Consider the following 21,162-nt stretch of genomic DNA (forward strand, 5'->3'; position numbering starts at 1 on the left):
GCATAACCTAATCTAACGCTGTAGCCGTAACTCTCTAATAGCCAGTCCTTAATTACATCAGGTACATGGGATAGGACTTCCGATTGGTCACCTCTTTTATTTCTGAGACATAATTAATTACCAGCTTATTATTCCTGTAGTGTATATAAACCCGGTCAGATAGATACCAGCATTATCTCAGGTTCTTCTCGAGTACAAATCTACCATGGCTTTCCTTTCAGTAGCTCTTCTATCTATTATAGCTCACCTGGCTTTAGGTCAAGGTTGGGGTCAGAGTAACTCAGGATTTAGTCAAGGTAATGCAGGACTTGGTTTGGGACAGGCAGGGGCTTCTTGGGGTCAAGCCGGACTTGGTCAAGGTAATGCAGGACTTGGTTTGGGACAGACAGGAGCATCTTTAGGTCAAGCTGGACTTGGACTTGGCTCTGCTGGGTTTAGATTTGGTGCCGGTGGACTTGGATTTGGTACCCATGGACTTGGGATTGGAAGAACAGGTTGGGGTCAAGCAGGGACAGGATGGGGCCAGAACATTATCAACCCTTATCTGAGTAAGTATTTACATATACTTTCATTTTCTTTACAGCCCCTGTGCAACCAGGGTAAGGTTAACCCTTTCTATAACCATCCTACGCCCAACCGCGTACACTGGACATGCTCGATGTTTTGAACACATTGTGCTGTTGAGTGTGCTGAAGCAGTGACCAAAACCACATTTCCGAGGCCACCGCCTCAGAAGAGTGAACGATTAATCTCAAAGAAGCTTATACACTTTTACTTATTTACTACTTAAACGACAACTTGTATGTGTATATTGCGTAACATAAAGTGCTAAACTGTGTTTACTTTCCCACCAGATACAACCATTACATGCACTGGAACAGCAACAGGTTTTGCTATGTCTCTTACCCTGAGGAGGATGCAGCCAACTTGGGGAGGATGGGGTGTAAGTAGTTTTATTTATTGACTGAATTGGTCTGGGGTTTGGGTTTGGGTTTCTTGAAAGACAATACTACATTAATATTACTCTCGTGAGTTGTGCGTTTTGAAACGAACATAGCTTTCTTATTGTAGATTGGTCAGTCTCGAAGTGGTCTGACTGGATCTGCCGTTCTGAGGACTACAACTGTGTCAGGAACTTACAACCTCGTTATCACTGAGAGATCTCGTGTGGAGGCTGGATGTACCGCTGATGGACTCGGTCCTGTCCTTGGAAGGTAAGGAAAGGGTTGCGGAAGTTAAAACATGACCTCCCCATTAAAATGTTCAAAGAATTTTCACAGTTAAAATGCATTTTTATCATGACTCAAATGAGCAATTGTCAAATGCATCTTAAATACCACACATTGTCTCTTCTACAGCAACGTGTGGGGCCAACAGTGGGGTCAAGGTCTTGGTCAACAGTGGGGTCAACCATGGGGGCAGCAGTGGGGACAAGGATGGGGTCAGTCATGGGGCACTGGAACGACCACCACCCCCGGAGTTGTCACCTCTGTCACCCTCACCACCAACCAGGAGACTGTCATTGACTTGGGCTCTGCCAACCTACCATTCAGACAGATCGAGAGATACGGAGGACGTGGGATGGCTGTAAGTAGTTTCTTTTAATCATAGACTCACGAGACTTGGTGGCTATAATGTCCATTCAAAATCAAACCTTCCAACGCCATTTCAGGGAGATAAGAATGATAGTGAAATACGATTTGAGGTGATTCACATAATTATTAATGCGTGACTCAGTATTTTTTAAAAAGAAATGATACCAGGTCAGATCCGTAACAGATAAACTGGCGTTCTTACGAAAACGCCCTAAATTCTATAAGACAAACAAATGACATTAGCTTACTTCTGTTACTTCTGACCCGAAGAAGGTGGCTTTTATTTACATTAAAATTCAAACCCACCGACAAGGTAAACGGGAAATGTTACAGAAATTCACAAAATTCTCAATGCGAGAATCAGTAATTTTATAAAACGAAGGACATCAGGTCAGGCCCATAAGAGATAAACATGCGTTCTTATGAAAACGCCGTTTACTCTCAAAGACAAACAAATGACGTTAGCTTACTGCTGTTTTCAGCTGTGCACATCCTTGACCACTGGCACTGATGGACGTCAAGTGTGTGTGGAGCCTATCCTGGCCTGTTGCAAGTTGGGATTCGACAACATGGATGCTGTCACACCAACACCCCCATAAACAGAATGAGTTATCTGGAAGCTGCATCCAGCGTGTCCATTGTGAAATGTTGAATGTAAACTGTGTGAATACTATTCTTATCTGTACTCACATTAATCAGTCTAGTCAGACAAATACAGAATTTCCACATTTTACATATCATGTGGAATAACACCTGTATTATCAGAAAATTAATCTATCCAGTGTCCCATTGTTAAATAACTTACTTCCTAACTGAATGCAATCCTTTTTGAATGTCTCATTGTCATCATCATTTGTCTTGTTCATCAACAACAATCATTATTTATTCCCGAACAACGGGACAGAGGGTGTTTGAATAAAGATGCCAACATATCTTTCATGTTTCTTGTCTTTGAACAGTATTTGTGTGAGTGTACGATTTTATACCTTGCCAGAACAAGATCATATGCATGCTGGCTTATAGAAATCGATAGGGGCACGGGTAGGCTAAATCACATGCAAGCATGTTGGCTCACAGCTTTGATAGAACCACGGGTATTCGAAATCACACACGTGCAGGTTGGCACATAGCTTTGATAGAGTTACGGGTGTTCCAAGTCAAATGCATGCATGCGAGATCAAGGCTTTGGTATGGGTGGCTCTGTTGGATACAAAGAGGACCATTTCCTGTAAAATCTGGTAGATTCTTCTGCACTCAATGAAACCTTATAGGTGAGCAGAGTAGTTATTACCGCCGGGACCTACGTCATATTGCGTTTCAGGTGCTGTTAATTGATAAGTTATAATCTACATATAATATATAATATATAATTTTTTGTATTTGTATAAATACAGTTACATCAACACTGAACTAAATCAACTTCCAGTATAACATACATTCACACACACACACACACACACACACTAACACACACACACACACACACACACACACACACGCACACGCACACAAACGCACGCACGCACGCATTCACGCACTCACACACACATAAATATATCTATATATCTATGTCATGTTGACCTATCTGTTATGGTTGAATCATCTGTACGATTTGGAATATGGAAATAGAAATATGTGTAACTTCAAAATGAATATGGATATAGGATCGTTGAATCAATCATTTGAATCGCTAATGTATCTGTTCAGACTTTAACAATCCCTACGCTGTTTGATCATGAATAATATTTTTCTAAGCATACGCGTCTTAATGTTGATTTCACATGTACGAGAGGTGGAACTATGATGGACTGACTGTGTTGATTGAGTTGTCCCTAATTATTTTGTGTATTTGTAAATATAATCCCATCCAAGGTCCACAAACTTCTGCCAACGATGCTGGAGTGCCCGGATGTGTGGCTTCCTCGTGGTGGTGTAAAAAGCCATCTTAATTTGCATAATGATTGCAAGACAGTTCTTTCTTCAAGTTTGGGAAGAGGTGGAAAACTGACCTTGAATGCCAAATCTGCTGAATACGGAGACTGTTCAATGAGTTCAAAGCCATAGTCATGCATTGCAACCATGGTGACAATAGCCTTGTGCAAGGTGCTTTATCCTGGTGCAAGAACACACCTTCAGTGAGTTTTCAACGACGTTTAGTCTTCATATTCTCAGTCAGTTGCCTAAGCAGTTCAGCATAATATTGGCCATGATAATGGCCTCACCTTTCGGGAGGTAGTCCTGTGTGGAATCCCAGAAAACCGAAATCTTCACATTGCCTCCTGATGGTTGGATTGTTAGTTGGTTGTTTAACGCCGCACTCAGCAATATTCCAGCTATATGACAGCCGTCTGTAAATAATCGAGTATGGACCAGACAAGCCAGTGATTAATATCATGAGCATCGATCCACGCAATTTGAATCGATGACATGCATCAACCGAGTCAGCGAGCCTAACCACCCGATCCCGTTGGTCGCCTCTTACGGTAAGCATAGTCGCCTTTCCCGGCAAGACCAATTCTGTCCCGGAACTTCACGGGTCCTCCGATGGAACAGACATTGCCTTCTTCGTCGGAGTATTTGATGTTTCCACAGCTTTGACTGTTCATATGACGCTTTGATAAGGTTAACACCATAAAAGGCCACAGTAAAGCTTCCAAAAGTTAATGGTAGGCATGTGAAGGTCATTTCCAAATTAAACGCATCAGTGACACAAATAATGTCCGATGCAAATCCCGATTGTGACTTGAATCATATGATCCCGTGATTTTTCAGGTCAACAAATGACTTGCATTTAAATCTGTTTGTGATGGGTGGCATCGGAACAATTTCGCGAACACATTGTATCATCAGAATTTAATAGTGATCCATTAACACATGTTCATGATACAGTCCGAATTGAACTCTGGCCTCTGCTCTTAGATGAGATTTCTTATGATAATGTAGCGGCCATAAAATTTCCGAGTCCCGTGATGGGATTCGAACCACGGACCTTCCGGTCCGAGGTCGGACGCCTTGTCCACATGACCAAAGAGGTTAACCCCGTCAGCAAGCTGACAAGGTAAGGATGTCATCTGTGGGATGACTCCACGTCCTGCTACAATAACATCAAAGGATTCTGTCGCTTTCATTTAGTTGTCTGGCTGATAGTCGTGAACCTAAGACAGATCCATAGTTACAAATCGCTAAACAAGATCAGCTGGGTCTGCATCACAACCACGAAAATTTCCACAAGAGAGAATGTTGTTTTGTTGTATATTTGGTTCAAATACATTCTGTAAGCACTGAACGTATTGTACCTCACACATGCAGACTGTTTCGGGTGTACTCAGAGCTTTATCTTTTTTTCTTTTTTTCAAAAACCAAACAAGTTATGGTTTATATGGTTCCTGAATCGCTCCTATTAATGAATTAATGAATATTTGTGATAACTCAGGAAGTGTTTGGTATGAATATTTTTACCCTTACCTGTTTGGACAAAGGCATACGAAATCGTCTTCCCCACACTGCCATGGCAATACAGGTTATCGAATACATTTTCACTTTGACAATCTGCCTGCACTGTTATGTATTTAAATGATTGCGAATCACCTCATATCGATCGAAGGTGCGAGGAAATAGGTCCACCTTGAACAGACAGTTATAGAAGGTTTTGTAAATTTGTCCTTGAAGTTGAACATTAAAGGAAGCCTTCGAGCGATACCCAAAGATCTGGAAGACCTAAAGTAGAAAACGTCACTATGGAATTCACTTTCTAAAAAATACACAGGTTTTAAAACTACCACTTAGGACTTATGTGTAGAACACCCTAGTGACGCTAATGATAGAACAATAATATAGGCATAGTTTGGGGATTAAGCAGCGCTAGAATGAATGTTCGATGACTACTTTTGAATACCTACAGTAACAGCATAAAACTGAAGACGGTAGGCACATAACACATACAAAGTAAAAGTAATATAATAAGTACATATTATGAATGTAATAAATAGCATTGAATCGTAATTAATACTTTTTTATCCAATGCTAAAGAAACTACTAGTATATGAGGTAAATCGACTAAACATGGTCATCAAAACAAGACGACGCTATTTGATGGTCTTGACTAAGATTAGAGAGGGGGTGCGGTCGCCCTAGTCTCCCGATGCATCGCAATTCGATGACAGAAGTTGCGTACCATGGGCGTGCCTGAAATCATATCTTTGTGTCTTTGTGACATCTAATCCCAGTAACCCCATGAATAACGGGATCGGGTGGTCAGGCTCGCTTATCTGATTGGTGCATGTCATCGATTCCCAAGTGCGTAGATCGATGCTTATGATGTCAATCACTGGCTTGTCTGATCCAGTCTCGATTGTTTACAGACCGCCGTTATATAGCTGGAATATTGTTGAGTCCGTTCACAACGTTCAAACAACAAGCAAATAACAACATCCACTTCAACCACTCTGGACTGGTCTTCCACGCCTCATTAATCGTATTTCGGTTCCTGTGAGAACACATTTCACAATTGTACAACAAACAGTGTTTTACTCCCTTAAAACATCATTGCTACACAAAACACACCACATCAAAGAAATTTTATCGGAACCCAAAGGTCTACTACGTGGGAATATCCGAATCTACTACCCAGCTTAGCGTCTAATGAGAATAATTACAACCAAATTGTCATCACATGCAGCTAATCACTCCGTTTTCACTACGCCTTCCACGCATCCTATTATCTCACCTTTGGATATTAATATTGTGTAAATATAACCAGAATAGATAGCTCGGTTGGTTCTCGGAATGTCGTCAGCTTAACGATATGATCCAGTAGACGAAGCGGATTATCTGCATTTGTGGACTCCGATACTGATGTAATAATTCACCTCATGATGGAGCAAGAATTAAAAATAAAGTTATTATACATAAAACGTTTTAGATGATGTCGGTTCACACTGAAGATTCTTGTTCATACGATTCAAAAGATTCTGTTTCAGATGTACAAAATCGATGTTTTAAGACACCAGGAATACGTACGTGAATTCCTAAGATAACTGAGCCTTTATTTGCTTCTCCGTTTTATCTTATTGCATCACTTTATTGCATAATCAATCTGTACACAAACAGATTTAATCACAAGCATGATATGAGCTGTACGTTGTAATAAGCTGTTGTCATAAGAAACACATGGAATTGAACTTTCCATGCAACGTTATGTAATAAATATGTATATTTGCAGACCAGTTTTTCAAATTTGATATACTATCATATTTTACCGTATTGTGTATCTATAGACCTACGGGCCGGGTGTTGTATTTCCCCTATAGTTTTCTGCGTATATTGTAATACAACATGTGACACAATAATAAAACATTTTTCTCCTTATGCTGCAAAATCGTTATATTCATCTTCTTATCTACTAAATTATCGGCTGACGGTTCAAGATTTTTAATATTCAAGATGTCTTTTGTAAAATGTTCTTAGGAATTGTATAACAGAAATGAGCCCTGAGAATCACTTCATGTTCAGATTGAAACTGAATAATGTAGATTTGCATGGGTTATCGGATATATGTGTTTCAGAGTCTGTATGAGAAACTACGAAACATAAAATGTCAACGCAAGACTCGAAACAGTGTCCACTGGGCTTAAAAACAAAAATTATATAAATGGATCAATGAAAATAAGTGATGACACCAGGTGTTCGCGAAAAGGGCAACCATGGCTGTCCTGCCCGACTGGTAGCACTCGCCATTCACACAATACCAAATACATGTTTGTTGCCTGAAGCCGCACAGCAGTACTCCTGTCATGCGACGACGGCCTGCAAACAAACAAGACAACCAAATGCTGGACCAGAAAAAGCAGTGCCACGATAGCGCATTTACTTATTTTGTTGGAACTAAAAACGATATGTTAATGTTGAATTGGTGTGTTGTGAACAAGTGCAGAAATTAACTGCTTATAAAGTAAAAAGAAAGTCAACAAAATATGTTCATCGGTTGCCCATGTGCTAAATTGTGGGATGACCTTCCTCAGTTTCTCGTTATAATATAATTAGTCCTACAATGATGTATTTATGTATGGGGTCACTATATAGTGACTCACTGGTGCACACAGGCCAAACTTCACCTGAATTGCATAATAACGAACACAACGCTTGAGGGCATTACTACACCCCCCTTCATGTTGTAATTAGGTTTTGAGGCTTGGCCTAATTATTAACTAATTGTAAATTCATAACAGTAAAGTTTTGGATGTTTTAAAAAAGCTAATTGGTTGAGGGTTTTACTCAGCTCCACTTATTGTCCTGAAAATAATGCATTTTGAAATCAAAACATTGTTCGACTCTTTCTTTCAGATACAAATATAAATATTGAATCAGTGATCGAAACAACATTTTCTCACAAAAATCCAAGAGACTCACTCCTGTTAATAACAATTTGTTCATTGAGAAAAATAGACTCCCGGGCGAAAGAAAGTATATGCCCATGTTTGATGGTGGCTGAAAATTAAACAAACAATTCCATGGTAATGTATTTAATACGGGTATCACAGTTGTGTTTTGGACCTAAAGTATGCAGTGTTTACGGCCTAGTGTCGTAACTATAACAATTTTTTCATAAAGAAAAATATTTGACCATTTTTTGCGGAGCATCTGCGAATGAAACTTGAACGCTGAGAATGTTTAATTTTGTAGTATGTATGCATATATTTTATATACTTGAAATATACTATGAAAATTATTACCATAAAGGGAAGAATGAATACAGACATAATTATTTTATAACATTATCGTTAAATAAGGAAGCAATATACATTCGATATATTCCGCAAAAGTCCGAGTAAACCGCAGAGGACTGCAAAAGTATTACGGAAGGATTACACGGGAATGAATGCGTGAATAAACGCCCTCGGTGAAATGTCTGTGAAAAGGAAAGAGCTGGATCTTGATGAATGTATCGCTCTTAATTTATCTGGGATAGCTGAACATCTCTTAGAGCCATTCCTTAATTGCATAATGGGCATGGGATAGGACATTGTCTCAGATAAACAATCAATGCACACGTGACATTAACGATCATCAAGTCAATGTCATTAAGCAATAAAGTAATGAAGAAAATAATGCAACAACGATTAAGTTCGAAATATGTGAATAGCATAATTGCATAACCTAATCTAACGCTGTAGCCGTAACTCTCCAATAGCCAGTCCTTAATTACATCAGGTACATGGGATAGGACTTCCGATTGGTCACCTCTTTTATTTCTGAGACATAATTAATTACCAGCTTATTATACCTGAAGTGTATATAAACCCGGTCAGATAGATACCAGCATTATCTCAGGTTCTTCTCGAGTACAAATCTACCATGGCTTTCCTTTCAGTAGCTCTTCTATCTATTATAGCTCACCTGGCTTTAGGTCAAGGTTGGGGTCAGAGTAACTCACGACTTAGTCAAGGTAATGCAGGACTTGGTTTGGGACAGGCAGGGGCTTCCTGGGGCCAAGCCGGACTTGGTCAAGGTAATGCAGGACTTGGTTTGGGACAGACAGGAGCATCTTTAGGTCAAGCTGGACTTGGACTTGGCTCTGCTGGGTTTGGATTTGGTGCCGGTGGACTTGGATTTGGTACCCATGGACTTGGGATTGGAAGAACAGGTTGGGGTCAAGCAGGGACAGGATGGGGCCAGAACATTATCAACCCTTATCTGAGTAAGTATTTACATATACTTTCATTTTCTTTACAGCCACTGTGCAACCAGGGTAAGGTTAACCCTTTCTATGACCATCCTACGCCCAACCGCGTACACTGGAAATGCTCGATGTTTTAAACACATTGTGCTGTTGAGTGTGCTGAAGCAGTGACCAAAACCACATCCCCGAGGGCACCGCCTTAGATGAGTGAACGATTGATCTCAAAGAAGCTTATACACTTTTACTTATTTACTACTTAAACGACAACTTGTATGTGTATATTGCGTAACATAAAGTGCTCAACTGTGTCTACTTTCCCACCAGATACAACCATTACATGCACTGGAACAGCAACAGGTTTTGCTATGTCTCTTACCCTGAGGAGGATGCAGCCAACTTGGGGAGGATGGGGTGTAAGTAGTTTTACTTATTGACTGAATTGGTCTGGAGTTTGGGTTTCTTTTTGAAAGACAATACTACTTTAATATTACTCTCGTGAGTTGTGCGTTTTGAAACGAACATAGCTTTTTTTTCATTATAGATTGGTCAGTCTCGAAGTACTAGTGGTCTGACTGGATCTGCCGTTCTGAGGACTACAACTGTGTCAGGAACTTACAACCTCGTTATCACTGAGAGATCTCGTGTGGAGGCTGGATGTACCGCTGATGGACTCGGTCCTGTCCTTGGAAGGTAAGGAAAGGGTTGCGGAAGTTAAAACATGATCTCCCCATTAATATGTTTAAAGAATTTTCACAGTTAAAATGCATTTTTATCATGACTCAAATGAGCAAATATCAAATGCATCTTAAATATCATACTATTTCATACTGTGTGACATTGTTTTTAAACACCCACAATGTTTTTAAAATTCCAAGCGTCTCACCAAGAACATCTTTCAAGAATGTTTTTAAGAATTTTAAATTTTCACAGTTAAAATACATTTCCTCATGACCGGAAACGAGCAATTGTCAAATGCATCTTAAATACCACACATTGTCTCTTCTACAGCAACGTGTGGGGCCAACAGTGGGGTCAAGGTCTTGGTCAACAGTGGGGTCAACCATGGGGACAGCAGTGGGGACAAGGATGGGGTCAGTCATGGGGCACTGGAACGACCACCACCCCCGGAGTTGTCACCTCTGTCACCCTCACTACAAACCAGGAGACTGTCATTGACTTGGGCTCTGCCAACCTACCATTCAGACAGCTCGAGAGATACGGAGGACGTGGGATGGCTGTAAGTAGTTTCTTTTAATCGTAGACTCATGATACTTGTTGGCTATAATGTCCATTCAAAATCAAACCTTCCAACGCCATTTCAGGGAGATAAGAATGACAGTGAAATACGATTTGAGGTGATTCACATGATTATTAATACGTGACTCAGTATTTTTTAAAAAGAAATGATACCAGGTCAGATCCGTAACAGATAAACTGGCGTTCTTACGAAAACGCCCTAAACTCTATAAGACAAACAAATGACATTAGCTTACTTCTGTTACTTCTGACCCGAAGAAGGTGGCTATTATTCAAAGTTCAAACCCACCGACAAGGTAAACGGGAAATTAGAATGTTACAAAAATTCACAAAATTCTCAATGCGAGAATCAGTCATTTTATAAAACGAAGGACATCAGGTCAGGCCCATAAGAGATAAACATGCGTTCTTATGAAAACGCCGTTAGCTCTCAAAGACAAACAAATGACATTACCTTACTGCTGTTTTCAGCTGTGTACATCCTTGACCACTGGCACCGATGGACGTCAAGTGTGTGTGGAGCCTATCCTGGCCTGTTGCAAGTTGGGATTCGACAACATGGATGCTGTCACACCGACACCTCCATAAACAGTCTGAGTTATCTGAAGGCTACAACAAGTGTGTGAATGCTGTATGTAAACTGCATGTTATGTGAATACTATTCTTAACTTATGAATTTCTGATATTTCTCATCTCATGTGACAGAACTACATTAGTTGTATTAATATCATTGCTTGTTCTGTTCATCAACAATCATTATTAATGCTCGTCACAAAGATCATAGGAGGTATTTATTTTACAAATAAAAAGTACGAAAACAACACGTGTTACATACTTCTTATGTCAAAAGAGCATTCGTGATAATGTGCAAACTGGTAATGTGTCAGCATACACATGTGAGTTTAAGATCACAGCTTTGGTAGACGAAGGGTTATTCAAGTCCAAAGGAATCATGCTGGATCAAAGCTTTGATAGAGAAAAGGGTGAATCAAGCCCAAATCACGCATGTTGCATCATAGTTTTGAAAGGTGGCACGTGTGACCCTGGGGTCTAAGGGGCCACAATGATTTGTTTAGAGTGTGCTTTCAATGTATATTAATACGGCTGAAACACGTTTCAAATCTGTGTAAACCTTACCTCTCTGGTAGACTTCGGAGAATACGATGTGAAACAACCATCAAAGGCTAATAACGTAACCACCACTCACGCTTCTCCAGCATGTAGTGTATGAGAATACACCGACAAAATAAGTAACTGACGACCCAAAACTGATTATATTTGTGGTATTTATATGACAACGTCTTTGTCAACCAGACAAGACTTGGTTATATGTTACCCTGAAACATAAATGGGCTTCAAAATTAAGAAAGTACCAAATCACAAACGCTTTTCTACCACGACACTGAAGAAGGCCTGATTCTGATTAATCAACATAACATTATATCGGAAAATTCACAAGCTTTTTCACTCAAATGCTTGCATGCGAAAACATTTATCTATCGATGCATATCGCCGATAACCCATTAGAATACGTTTGATATATGTACATTATCAGATGTTTTTGTCACTGACTGGTACGCTGCACACGCACTTGAACAGACCAGCTTATCAAATATGATGAAGTTTATTTCAGAAGACATGCAATAGTTGTTACCAAGTTCAAATAAAATATACCAGGTCTTACACACTTCTTATGTGAAAACAGAATTAGTGATAGTGTGTTAGCATGCACATGCACAACAGATTTGATAGATGGAAGGGTGACTCGAGACCAAACAATCCATGTTTGATCACAGCTTTGATAGATGAATAAATCAGTGAGTGTGGTTTTGCGCCACTTTTAGCAATATTTCAGCAAAATCAGAATATCATAAATTAGCTTCACACATTGTACACAAGTGGGGAATCGAACCCGGCGTGACGGACGAACGCTTTAATCACTAGGCTACCCCAACATCCCCCTTTGATAGATGAAAGGGTACATCTAGTCCAAAAATGCATGCAGAATCATGGCTTTGATAAGTTTCACGTGGTCCCATGAGGTCTGAGAAGCCACATGTCATTTGTAGAGTGCACTTAGGGTTTTCCATTTACATTGATATGACGAGCCTTTATGTTACTGAATATATTTCAAATTTCAAACTCACCTCAGTTAATCATTGCTGCACTAAACGTATTATCATATACAATTTCTACCATGACACAAACGAATGCTTGATTCTGATTTGTCAAAATAGCATTAAAATCGGAGAGTTAACAAGCTTTTTCACACAAAAACTTGTATCTATCGATGGCCTACACATCTACGCATGATATCTGAACATTATCATCTTGTCAAACATGATGAAATCTATTTCAGAACACATTCATTAATAACGTGGCTCATTCAACAGATAGTTGTAACCTTCTGCACCGCTCTAACATAGTTCATTCTAGTGTAATCTTTCATCTGTGACGGAAACAGGATTAATACATTTGATTTCTAAAGTCACCACAGCTACATAAAAGCATGTCCATACTGAAGGATTGGAACCAATTTTAATACCTCTTCATGAAATGAAACAAATAACTTGTCTTCAATAAGTTTGAAATCTAACCATGTTTTGATCATTTGGAGTTTGTGTATAGTTGGACGACATTATTCACGTAATTATGTTCTCAACACCTTTAGATTAAAGACATTAAACTTTCATTTCTTTTTGCATGTACTATCAATAATGAACTTAATTGATTGTAAATCATCTCATACTGATGAACAAGCGGCCTATGACGTTGTTTCTTTGCACTTCTGTTAATCTTGGCATGTTGTTGAATTGTTGAATTTCGACTGACGCAGATGCCAGGCAATCAAAAACTCTGCACTTTAATACCGTTCATAGTGCTGCTGCACGTGCAGTACGTGCAGCTCCATGGCCCTTTTGTTGATGTACTGGGTGCGTTTTTTCCGAATCGTACGTGTTTCCCGACTAATGGTTTGGATGGCCTTGTGATTATTTTGATCCGGGAAATGTGTCGCTGACACTATAACATATTAAACTTCTTCATTTCGCTAATTTTGCTTTTATGGCCAACGATATCCGTATTGCGTTTCCTTTGTTGAAGAGTATACATTGTCATCACATCCCGTTCAAACACTCTCTTTTCACTTCGTCTTCCACGCCTCGTTAATACTATTATCTTATCTTTGTACATTAATCCTATGTAAGTATAACCTGACTGCAGATAACTATACATGACGCTTCATAATGGGGCGAGAGTTAAGTACATTTGATATCTTAAGATGATGCCTGTTCACTCTGAATAGTCTTGAGGGGTTCCCCTCCCACGTGTCTTTTGTAATTGAAAAATGCTACTAAGATTATACTAAATCCTACGTATACTAAACCTTATACTCTGAGGTCTTAGGCCTTATGACCTTTATATAATACGATTGTATTGTCTTTTCATCTGCAATGCCCATAATATCGGAAACCAGGTGTTCGAAAATGGCTGCGCTTGTTCCATGCCCATCGGAAGAGCGAGCAACAGATTATGTTTGGCAATAAGTGACACATTTGGCTGTATGTGCCATCATGTACATTATTCAAAGGTCTCGGTTGTTTATAATTATGCTAAATGGTGGGATGATCATTCTCAGTTTCCCGTTGTAATATAGCTAGTCCTATAATGATGTTTATCAACGATATCCCCATTCAAGAAGTAAAAGGTCATAAGCACTCAGGTATAACACTTCAGTGTGGTTGTTCGTGGAAAACTCATATCAATGACAAAACAAGTTAGTCCCATGATATAGAAGTTTGAAATACAGGTCATCTTAAAACATATATAGAGAAAATGTATAAATCTTTCATACTGCCTATGTGCGACTTCTGTTGTCATATTTGGGACAAGTGCACACACGAACAATCTTTATTATTAGAAAACCTGAAATGAATTCCGGTATTGCACGTGAAGATATCAGTAAACTTATTCCAGCTCATATTTAAAAAAATAACTATTATAATCTCAGGGGTGGATCTAGTTTACAAACAATGAACTGTAGGACCAAGGCATATGCACACTCGCTTCTCCCTAGTTCGATACAACTGTGGGACGCTCTTCCCAGAGGACTCAATTAACATTTGCTCATTAAGAGAATGTAACACATTCATCAATGGCCTGACACTACAAATAACTATAAGCTTAAATTTCGGTTCGAGCAATATTCTGTCATAGGCCTATCATATTATGCATTGTCGCCTCAGGCTCGGCTGCATTGAGTTTAACGCTTAAAAATTCAATCGATATGTATCGGACAGATCGGACTGGAAATGTGTTTTTTTTCGAATATCCTTCACATTTGTTTTTTACATACAGAAAATATGACAATATTACAAGGAATATGCACTTTTACAACCATGGAAAACAGTTTTATACACAAATTCTTTAGAAAATGACTCAATAAACATGAAATTCTTAAATTAGTCCACGATTGTCTTTTCAAAAGCAAACGATTCGTATAGTTGGTACAATAATATAAATCAATTTTGGAAAAAACCCATTGAAATTGTTATACTGTACTCCTTTAGTTCGGACATCGCTATCTCCAGTTTACGGATACATTCTTTGTATAATTGCCTACTTAACACGATAATGTTTATATTAGTTCACCAGCTAGAATCTGTGAAGCTCAGAGCGGTATTTATATAAGCAATGCTTTTCGTTTACCAATCCAGATTTCAATTCTTAAATATAATATGTTTAACCCATAATGACATGTGTATGTGTCGGGTCATTATATAGTGACACACCAGCACACAGAGGCCAAACCTGATCCTGACTGCATAATAACGAACTTGTTGCTTGGGGGTATCGCCTAATAATTAACTATTTGTGCTTCTAATTCCAAACTATACAATTTTGGATGTTTACATAAATAATTTGTTGCGGAGAAAGGTTGTTTTGCCTCAGCTTCGCTGGACATGCAGGATGTCCTGAAAATAATAACGTAATTTGAAAAGAAAGCATTGTTCGACTCTCCCCTTCAAATACAAATATTAATCATGAATAAATGAAAAGCTCACAGGGACTCACTTCTGTAAATAACAATTTGTTCATAAAGAAAAATTAACTGTAGGGCGAAAGAAAGGAAACACCCATGTTTGGTGGTGGCTGAAAATGAAAGAAACAATTCCATGGTAATATATTTGATACGGGTATCATAGCTGTGTTTTGAACCTTAAGTTTGCAGTGTTTACGGCCTGGTATCGTTTTGATAACGTTTGTCATTTTTTGGTCAAATCCAATTTTCAAGTGTATACTGTTTTTTAAACGGGAGTTTATTATAACAATTATTTGCATACTATTTGAGCATGAAAATGAAACGCTGAGAACATTTTACATTGCATATGTTTAAAAAACTTTATTCATGATAATAATTATAAATAATATTATCGCAAAGAGAAATTTTTAAAGACGGACCATATTTTCTTGTGCCATTATTGTCAGATGAGAATGCAATGAACACCATATATAGTTAACGAAAAAGTCTGGATAAACCGTTTAGCACTGAAGAAATATTAAAGACGGATTACACAGGAATGGATGTGTGAATTGCACTATTGCATAACGTAAATAAACGCTATCAGTGAAATGTCTGGAGTGCAATAGATCACTTAAAGCCAGTCCTTAATTACATAAGGTACATGGGATAGGACTTCCGATTGGTGTCTTCTTTTATATCTGTGACATAATTAATTACCAGCTTATTATACCTGTAGTGTATATAAACCGGGTCAGATAGATAACAGAATTATCTCAGATTCTTCTCGAGTACAGATCTACCATGGCTTTCCTCGCAGTAGCTCTTCTATCTATTATAGCTCACCTGGCTTTAGGTCAAGGTTGGGGTCAGAGTAACGCCGGACTTGGTCAAGGTAATGCAGGACTTGGTTTGGGACAGGCAGGGGCTTTTTGGGGTCAAGCCGGACTTGGTCAAGGTAATGCAGGACTTGGTTTGGGACAGGCAGGGGCTTCTTGGGGTCAAGCCGGACTTGGAATTGGCGCTGGTGGACTTGGATTTGGTACCAATGGACTTAGGATTGGCAGCTCGGGTTGGGGCCAAGTTGGAGCAGGATGGGGCCAAAACATTATCAACCCTTACCAGAGTAAGTATTCATAGATACTTTAATTTTAGTTATAGCTACTGTACAAACAAGATAAGATTTATTCGCTCTTTGGTTGTCGAATGACCAAGGGCAAGATTTGTACAATAATACAGGAAATACTGGAAATGTAAGCCTCTTGAATTATTCCCTAACATACATTGTACACTGGATATGCTGAATGTCTTGAAAATATGTGTGTCTTTTGTGAAAAAGAAGATGTTTGCCTCCTTTCAGACAATCTAATTGTTTGTGTTGAAGCAGTGGCCTAAACCATAATTCCGAGGCACCGCAAAAGAATAGTAAACAGTCGATCTCTAAGAAGCTTGTACATTTACTTACTACTGAAACTAATTCTTGTATGAGTATATTGCGTGACATGAAGTATCCAACTGTATTTGTTCCTAGATACAACCATTACATGCACTGGAACAGCAACGGGTTTTGCTGTATCTCTGACCCTGAAGAGGATGCAGCCAACTTGGGGAGGATGGGGTGTAAGTAGTTCTAATAAAAGAAAGTATACACCCATACAAACAAGACATTATTGGAGGGTGATGTATTTGATACAGGTATCATAGTTGTGTTTTGGACCTTAAGTTGGCAGTGTTTCGGCAACTGCTTTGAGTCTGGTAACGTTTCAATAACGTTTGTAATGTTTTGGTCGAAAACCACATACTTTCTTTTGCCTGGCAGTTACGACGTTAGTACTACTCTCGTGAGGTGTGTGTTTTCAAGCGAAATGATTTTAAAAAATTCATTGTAGTTTGGTCGATCACGAAGCGGTCTGACTGGATCTGCCGTGCTGAGGACTACAACCGCGTCAGGAACTTACAACCTAGTTATCACTGAGAGATCCCGTGTGGAGGCTGGATGTACCGCTGATGGACTCGGACCTGTCCTTGGAAGGTAAGGACGGGTACTTTGTCCTTTAGGTCCCTTGGAAGGGGTTAAGGAAGTAGTATAGTGACATTGTTTTTAAACATCCAGCATGTTTTATAAATGTCAAGTATTCTAAAATTTTCACAGTTAAAATACATTTCCTCATGACCGGAACGAGCAATTGTCAAATACATCTTACATACCACACTATGTCTCTTTTACAGCAACGTGTGGGGCCAACAGTGGGGTCAAGGTCTTGGTCAACAGTGGGGTCAACCATGGGGACAGCAGTTGGGACAAGGATGGGGTCAGTCATGGGGCACTGGAACGACCACCACCCCCGGAGTTGTCACCTCTGTCACCCTCACAACCAACCAGGAAACTATCGTTGACTTGGGCTCTGCCAACCTACCATTCAGACAGCTCGAGAGATACGGAGGACGTGGAATGGCTGTAAGTATAGTAGTTTGTTTTAATGCTATATATTGTCGTCTATTGTCGAGACCCGAAGAAGGTGGCTATTATTCACATTAAAATTCAAACCCACCGACAAGGTTAGGGGAAATTAGAATGTTACAGAAATTTTATAAAACGAAGGACATCAGGTCAGGCCCATTAGAGATAAACATGCGTTCTTATGAAAACGCCGTTTACTCTCAAAGACAAACAAATGACATTAGCTTACTGCTGTTTTCAGCTGTGCACATCCTTGACCACTGGCACCGATGGACGTCAAGTGTGTGTGGAGCCTATCCTGGCCTGCTGCAAGTTGGGATTCGACAACATGGATGCTGTCACACCAACACCCCCATAAACAGAATGAGCTATCTGAAGGCTGCAACAAGTGTGTGAATGCTGTATGTAAACTACATGTGTGTGAATACTATTCTTATCTGTATGAATTTCACATATTTCTCATCTCATGTATTCATCATTGCTTGTACTGTTCATCAACAATCATTATCAATGCTCTTCACAAAGATCACAGGAGGTATTTATTTTACAAATAAAAAGTACGAAAACAACACGTGTTACATACTTCTTATGTCAAAAGAGCATTAGTGATACTGTGCAAACTGGTAATCTGTCAGCATACACATGTGAGTTTAAGATCACAGCCTTGGTAGACGAAGGGTTATTCAAGTCCAAAGAAAACAGGTTGGGTCAAAGCTTTGATAGAGAAAAGGGTGACTCAAATCCAAATCACGCATGTTGCACCATAGCTTTGTAAGGTGGCACGTGTGACCCTGGGGTCTAAGGGGCCGCAATGAATTGTTTTGAGTGTGCTTTCCATTTATATAAATGTGACTGAAACATGATTCATGTCTGTGTAAACCTTACCTCTCTCAATCATGGCTCTGATAGACTTCAGGGAACTTGATGTGAAACAACCATCAAAAGCTAATAACGTAACCACCACTCACGCTTCCTGATCCTGTAGTATATAAGAATACGCCGACAAAAAAGTAACTCACAACTCAAAACTGATTACACTTGTGGTATTTATATGACAACGCCTTTGTAATAACCAGACAATACTGGGTCACATGTTACCTCCTAACAAAAGCACAGGGGGTATTTTTACGAATACAAGATACTATTTTTGCAAATAAAATATACGAAAAGAACAGTTGTTAAACACTTCTTATGTGAAAACAGAATTATTGATAATGTGCAAACTGGTTATGTGTCAACATAGACATGCATCACAGCTTTGATAGATGGAAGGGAGACTTAAGGCCAACGAATGCATGTTGGATCACAGGTTGATAAACGAAAGGGTGACCCAAATCCAAACAATGCATGTTGGATCATACATGTAGCTTTGATAATGGTCACGTGGGGCCCTGAGTTCTAAGAAACCGCATTTCATTGTGTAGAGTGCACTATGGGCTTTCCATTGACATTGATATGACGAGCCCAGATGTTACTGAAATATATTTCAAATTTCAAACTCATCTTATCAATCATTGGTCTAATAAGCTAATTGTCAATTACAATTTCTACCAGGACATAAACGAATGCTTGATTCTGATTGGTCAAAATAACATTAAAATCGGAAAATTAACAAGCCTTTTCACACAAAAACATGTGTGCGAATACATGTATCTATCGATGGCCTACACATCGATGCATGATATCTGTACATTATCATCTTGTCAAACATGATGAAATCTATTTCAGAACACATTCATTATTAACGTGGCTCATTCAATAGATAGGTGTAACCTACTGCACAGCTCTAACATAGTTCATTCCTGTGTAATCTATGACGGAAAAGGAAATAATACAGTTAATTTATAAAGTCACCGTAGCTGAAATTGAACAATAAGTTGTCTTCAATATGTTGGAAATCTAACCATGTTTTGATCATTTGTAGTTTGGGTTGAGTTGGACGATACTAGCCTGTTTCACGAAATTATGGTTTCAACATGTAAAATTTTCATTCCGTTTGCATGCACTTTCAATAATGTAATTAATTAATTGCAAATCACCTCATATTGATGGAAGCTGCGAGAAATAGGTCCGCCTTGAACATATTGTTATAGAAGGTTTTATTAATTTATCCTTGCAGTATAAACATTACATGAAGCCGTCGAGCTATACCCAAAGGCTGGAAGACAAAAAGTAACAATGTGGCCTTAATACTTCACAATGGAGTTCACTTTTGTCACAACACACAGGTTTATATTTACGACATAGGATTTATATGTAGAAAGTCCCAGGGACGCCAATAATGGAACGATAATTTTTGTACAGCTTGAGTACAAAGCAGCGCTTTCAATGAGCGTTCGATGGCCACCTTTACATATCTAAAGTAACACCATAAAACTGAAGATAGGCAAAACACATACAAAATCGAAAGTACAAAAAATAAAATGAGTAAATATTTTTACTATAATTAATAGCATCGAAACGATTTTTACATACAGGTTTTTATCAAATGTTAAAGAAACTACATAAGTTGTGAAGTAAATTGACTGAATTGGTTCCTAATAATAAGACGACGCATTTTGATAGTCTTGAAGAAGAAGAAGAAGTTTATTCGGTATCAAAGGCCGCATAGAAGAAGAAGTTTATTCAGTATCAAAGACTGCATGGCCAAGAGTACAATACACGAGATACATTTTTGCACATGGACAGGTGGGACAACTGTTATACTATCTCAATACCATATTTTTGATGCATTATACAGGCAGATTTATTTTCAAATATATAGCAATATTTTTAATTAGCTTCACATTTTTGGTTGCTCGTGATGGATACTTGTAATGGTAGCTTGCGATGTAGAGCTTTCTGTTTTCCATATAAAATGGACAAACTAAAATAAAATGGTATTCATCCTCAGTTATATAATGATTAAATTTCTTGCATTTAAGTAAATCAGTATTGACTTTGTCATTGTGTCGAAAGTGTTGAATACCCAACTAATGGCTCAAACATCGGAATTTAAATAATATGCGGATAAGATCTTTGTTTGGACATAACTCCATAATATATTTCTCTGGTTCTAGTACAGACAAGACTAGAATAATGGTTTATAAATTATGAAGAATTAATTTTAGCATGCCAGTTCTGAATCTCTATGGCTTTACATCTCTGCTTT

General features: G+C 38.8%; 3 protein-coding genes across 3 annotated transcripts; all 3 read left to right on the plus strand.

The window, feature by feature from the left end:
- The first annotated feature begins 191 nt into the window (after window positions 1-191).
- Window positions 192-2,532, plus strand: LOC124138870 (filaggrin-2-like). Its single transcript, XM_046505754.2, has 5 exons — window positions 192-548; window positions 855-943; window positions 1,072-1,214; window positions 1,359-1,587; window positions 2,078-2,532. The coding sequence occupies exons 1-5, from the start codon at window positions 206-208 to the stop codon at window positions 2,192-2,194; spliced, it is 921 nt and encodes a 306-aa protein (XP_046361710.1). The 5' UTR covers window positions 192-205; the 3' UTR covers window positions 2,195-2,532.
- A 6,383-nt stretch (window positions 2,533-8,915) lies between these two features.
- On the plus strand, window positions 8,916-11,351 carry LOC124138871 (fibroin heavy chain-like). The gene is made up of 5 exons (XM_046505755.2): window positions 8,916-9,291; window positions 9,598-9,686; window positions 9,815-9,963; window positions 10,282-10,510; window positions 11,002-11,351. The coding sequence occupies exons 1-5, from the start codon at window positions 8,949-8,951 to the stop codon at window positions 11,116-11,118; spliced, it is 927 nt and encodes a 308-aa protein (XP_046361711.1). The 5' UTR covers window positions 8,916-8,948; the 3' UTR covers window positions 11,119-11,351.
- A 4,978-nt stretch (window positions 11,352-16,329) lies between these two features.
- On the plus strand, window positions 16,330-18,571 carry LOC124138850 (isoniazid-induced protein IniB-like). The gene is made up of 5 exons (XM_046505735.2): window positions 16,330-16,676; window positions 17,082-17,170; window positions 17,440-17,582; window positions 17,780-18,008; window positions 18,253-18,571. Exons 1-5 carry the CDS (start codon window positions 16,355-16,357, stop codon window positions 18,367-18,369), a joined length of 900 nt encoding a protein of 299 aa, XP_046361691.2. The 5' UTR covers window positions 16,330-16,354; the 3' UTR covers window positions 18,370-18,571.
- Window positions 18,572-21,162: the final 2,591 nt, after the last annotated feature.

This window comes from Haliotis rufescens, unplaced genomic scaffold (assembly GCF_023055435.1).
Source record: "Haliotis rufescens isolate VD_foot unplaced genomic scaffold, xgHalRufe1.0.p SCAF_2, whole genome shotgun sequence".
Taxonomy (NCBI): domain Eukaryota; kingdom Metazoa; phylum Mollusca; class Gastropoda; order Lepetellida; family Haliotidae; genus Haliotis; species Haliotis rufescens.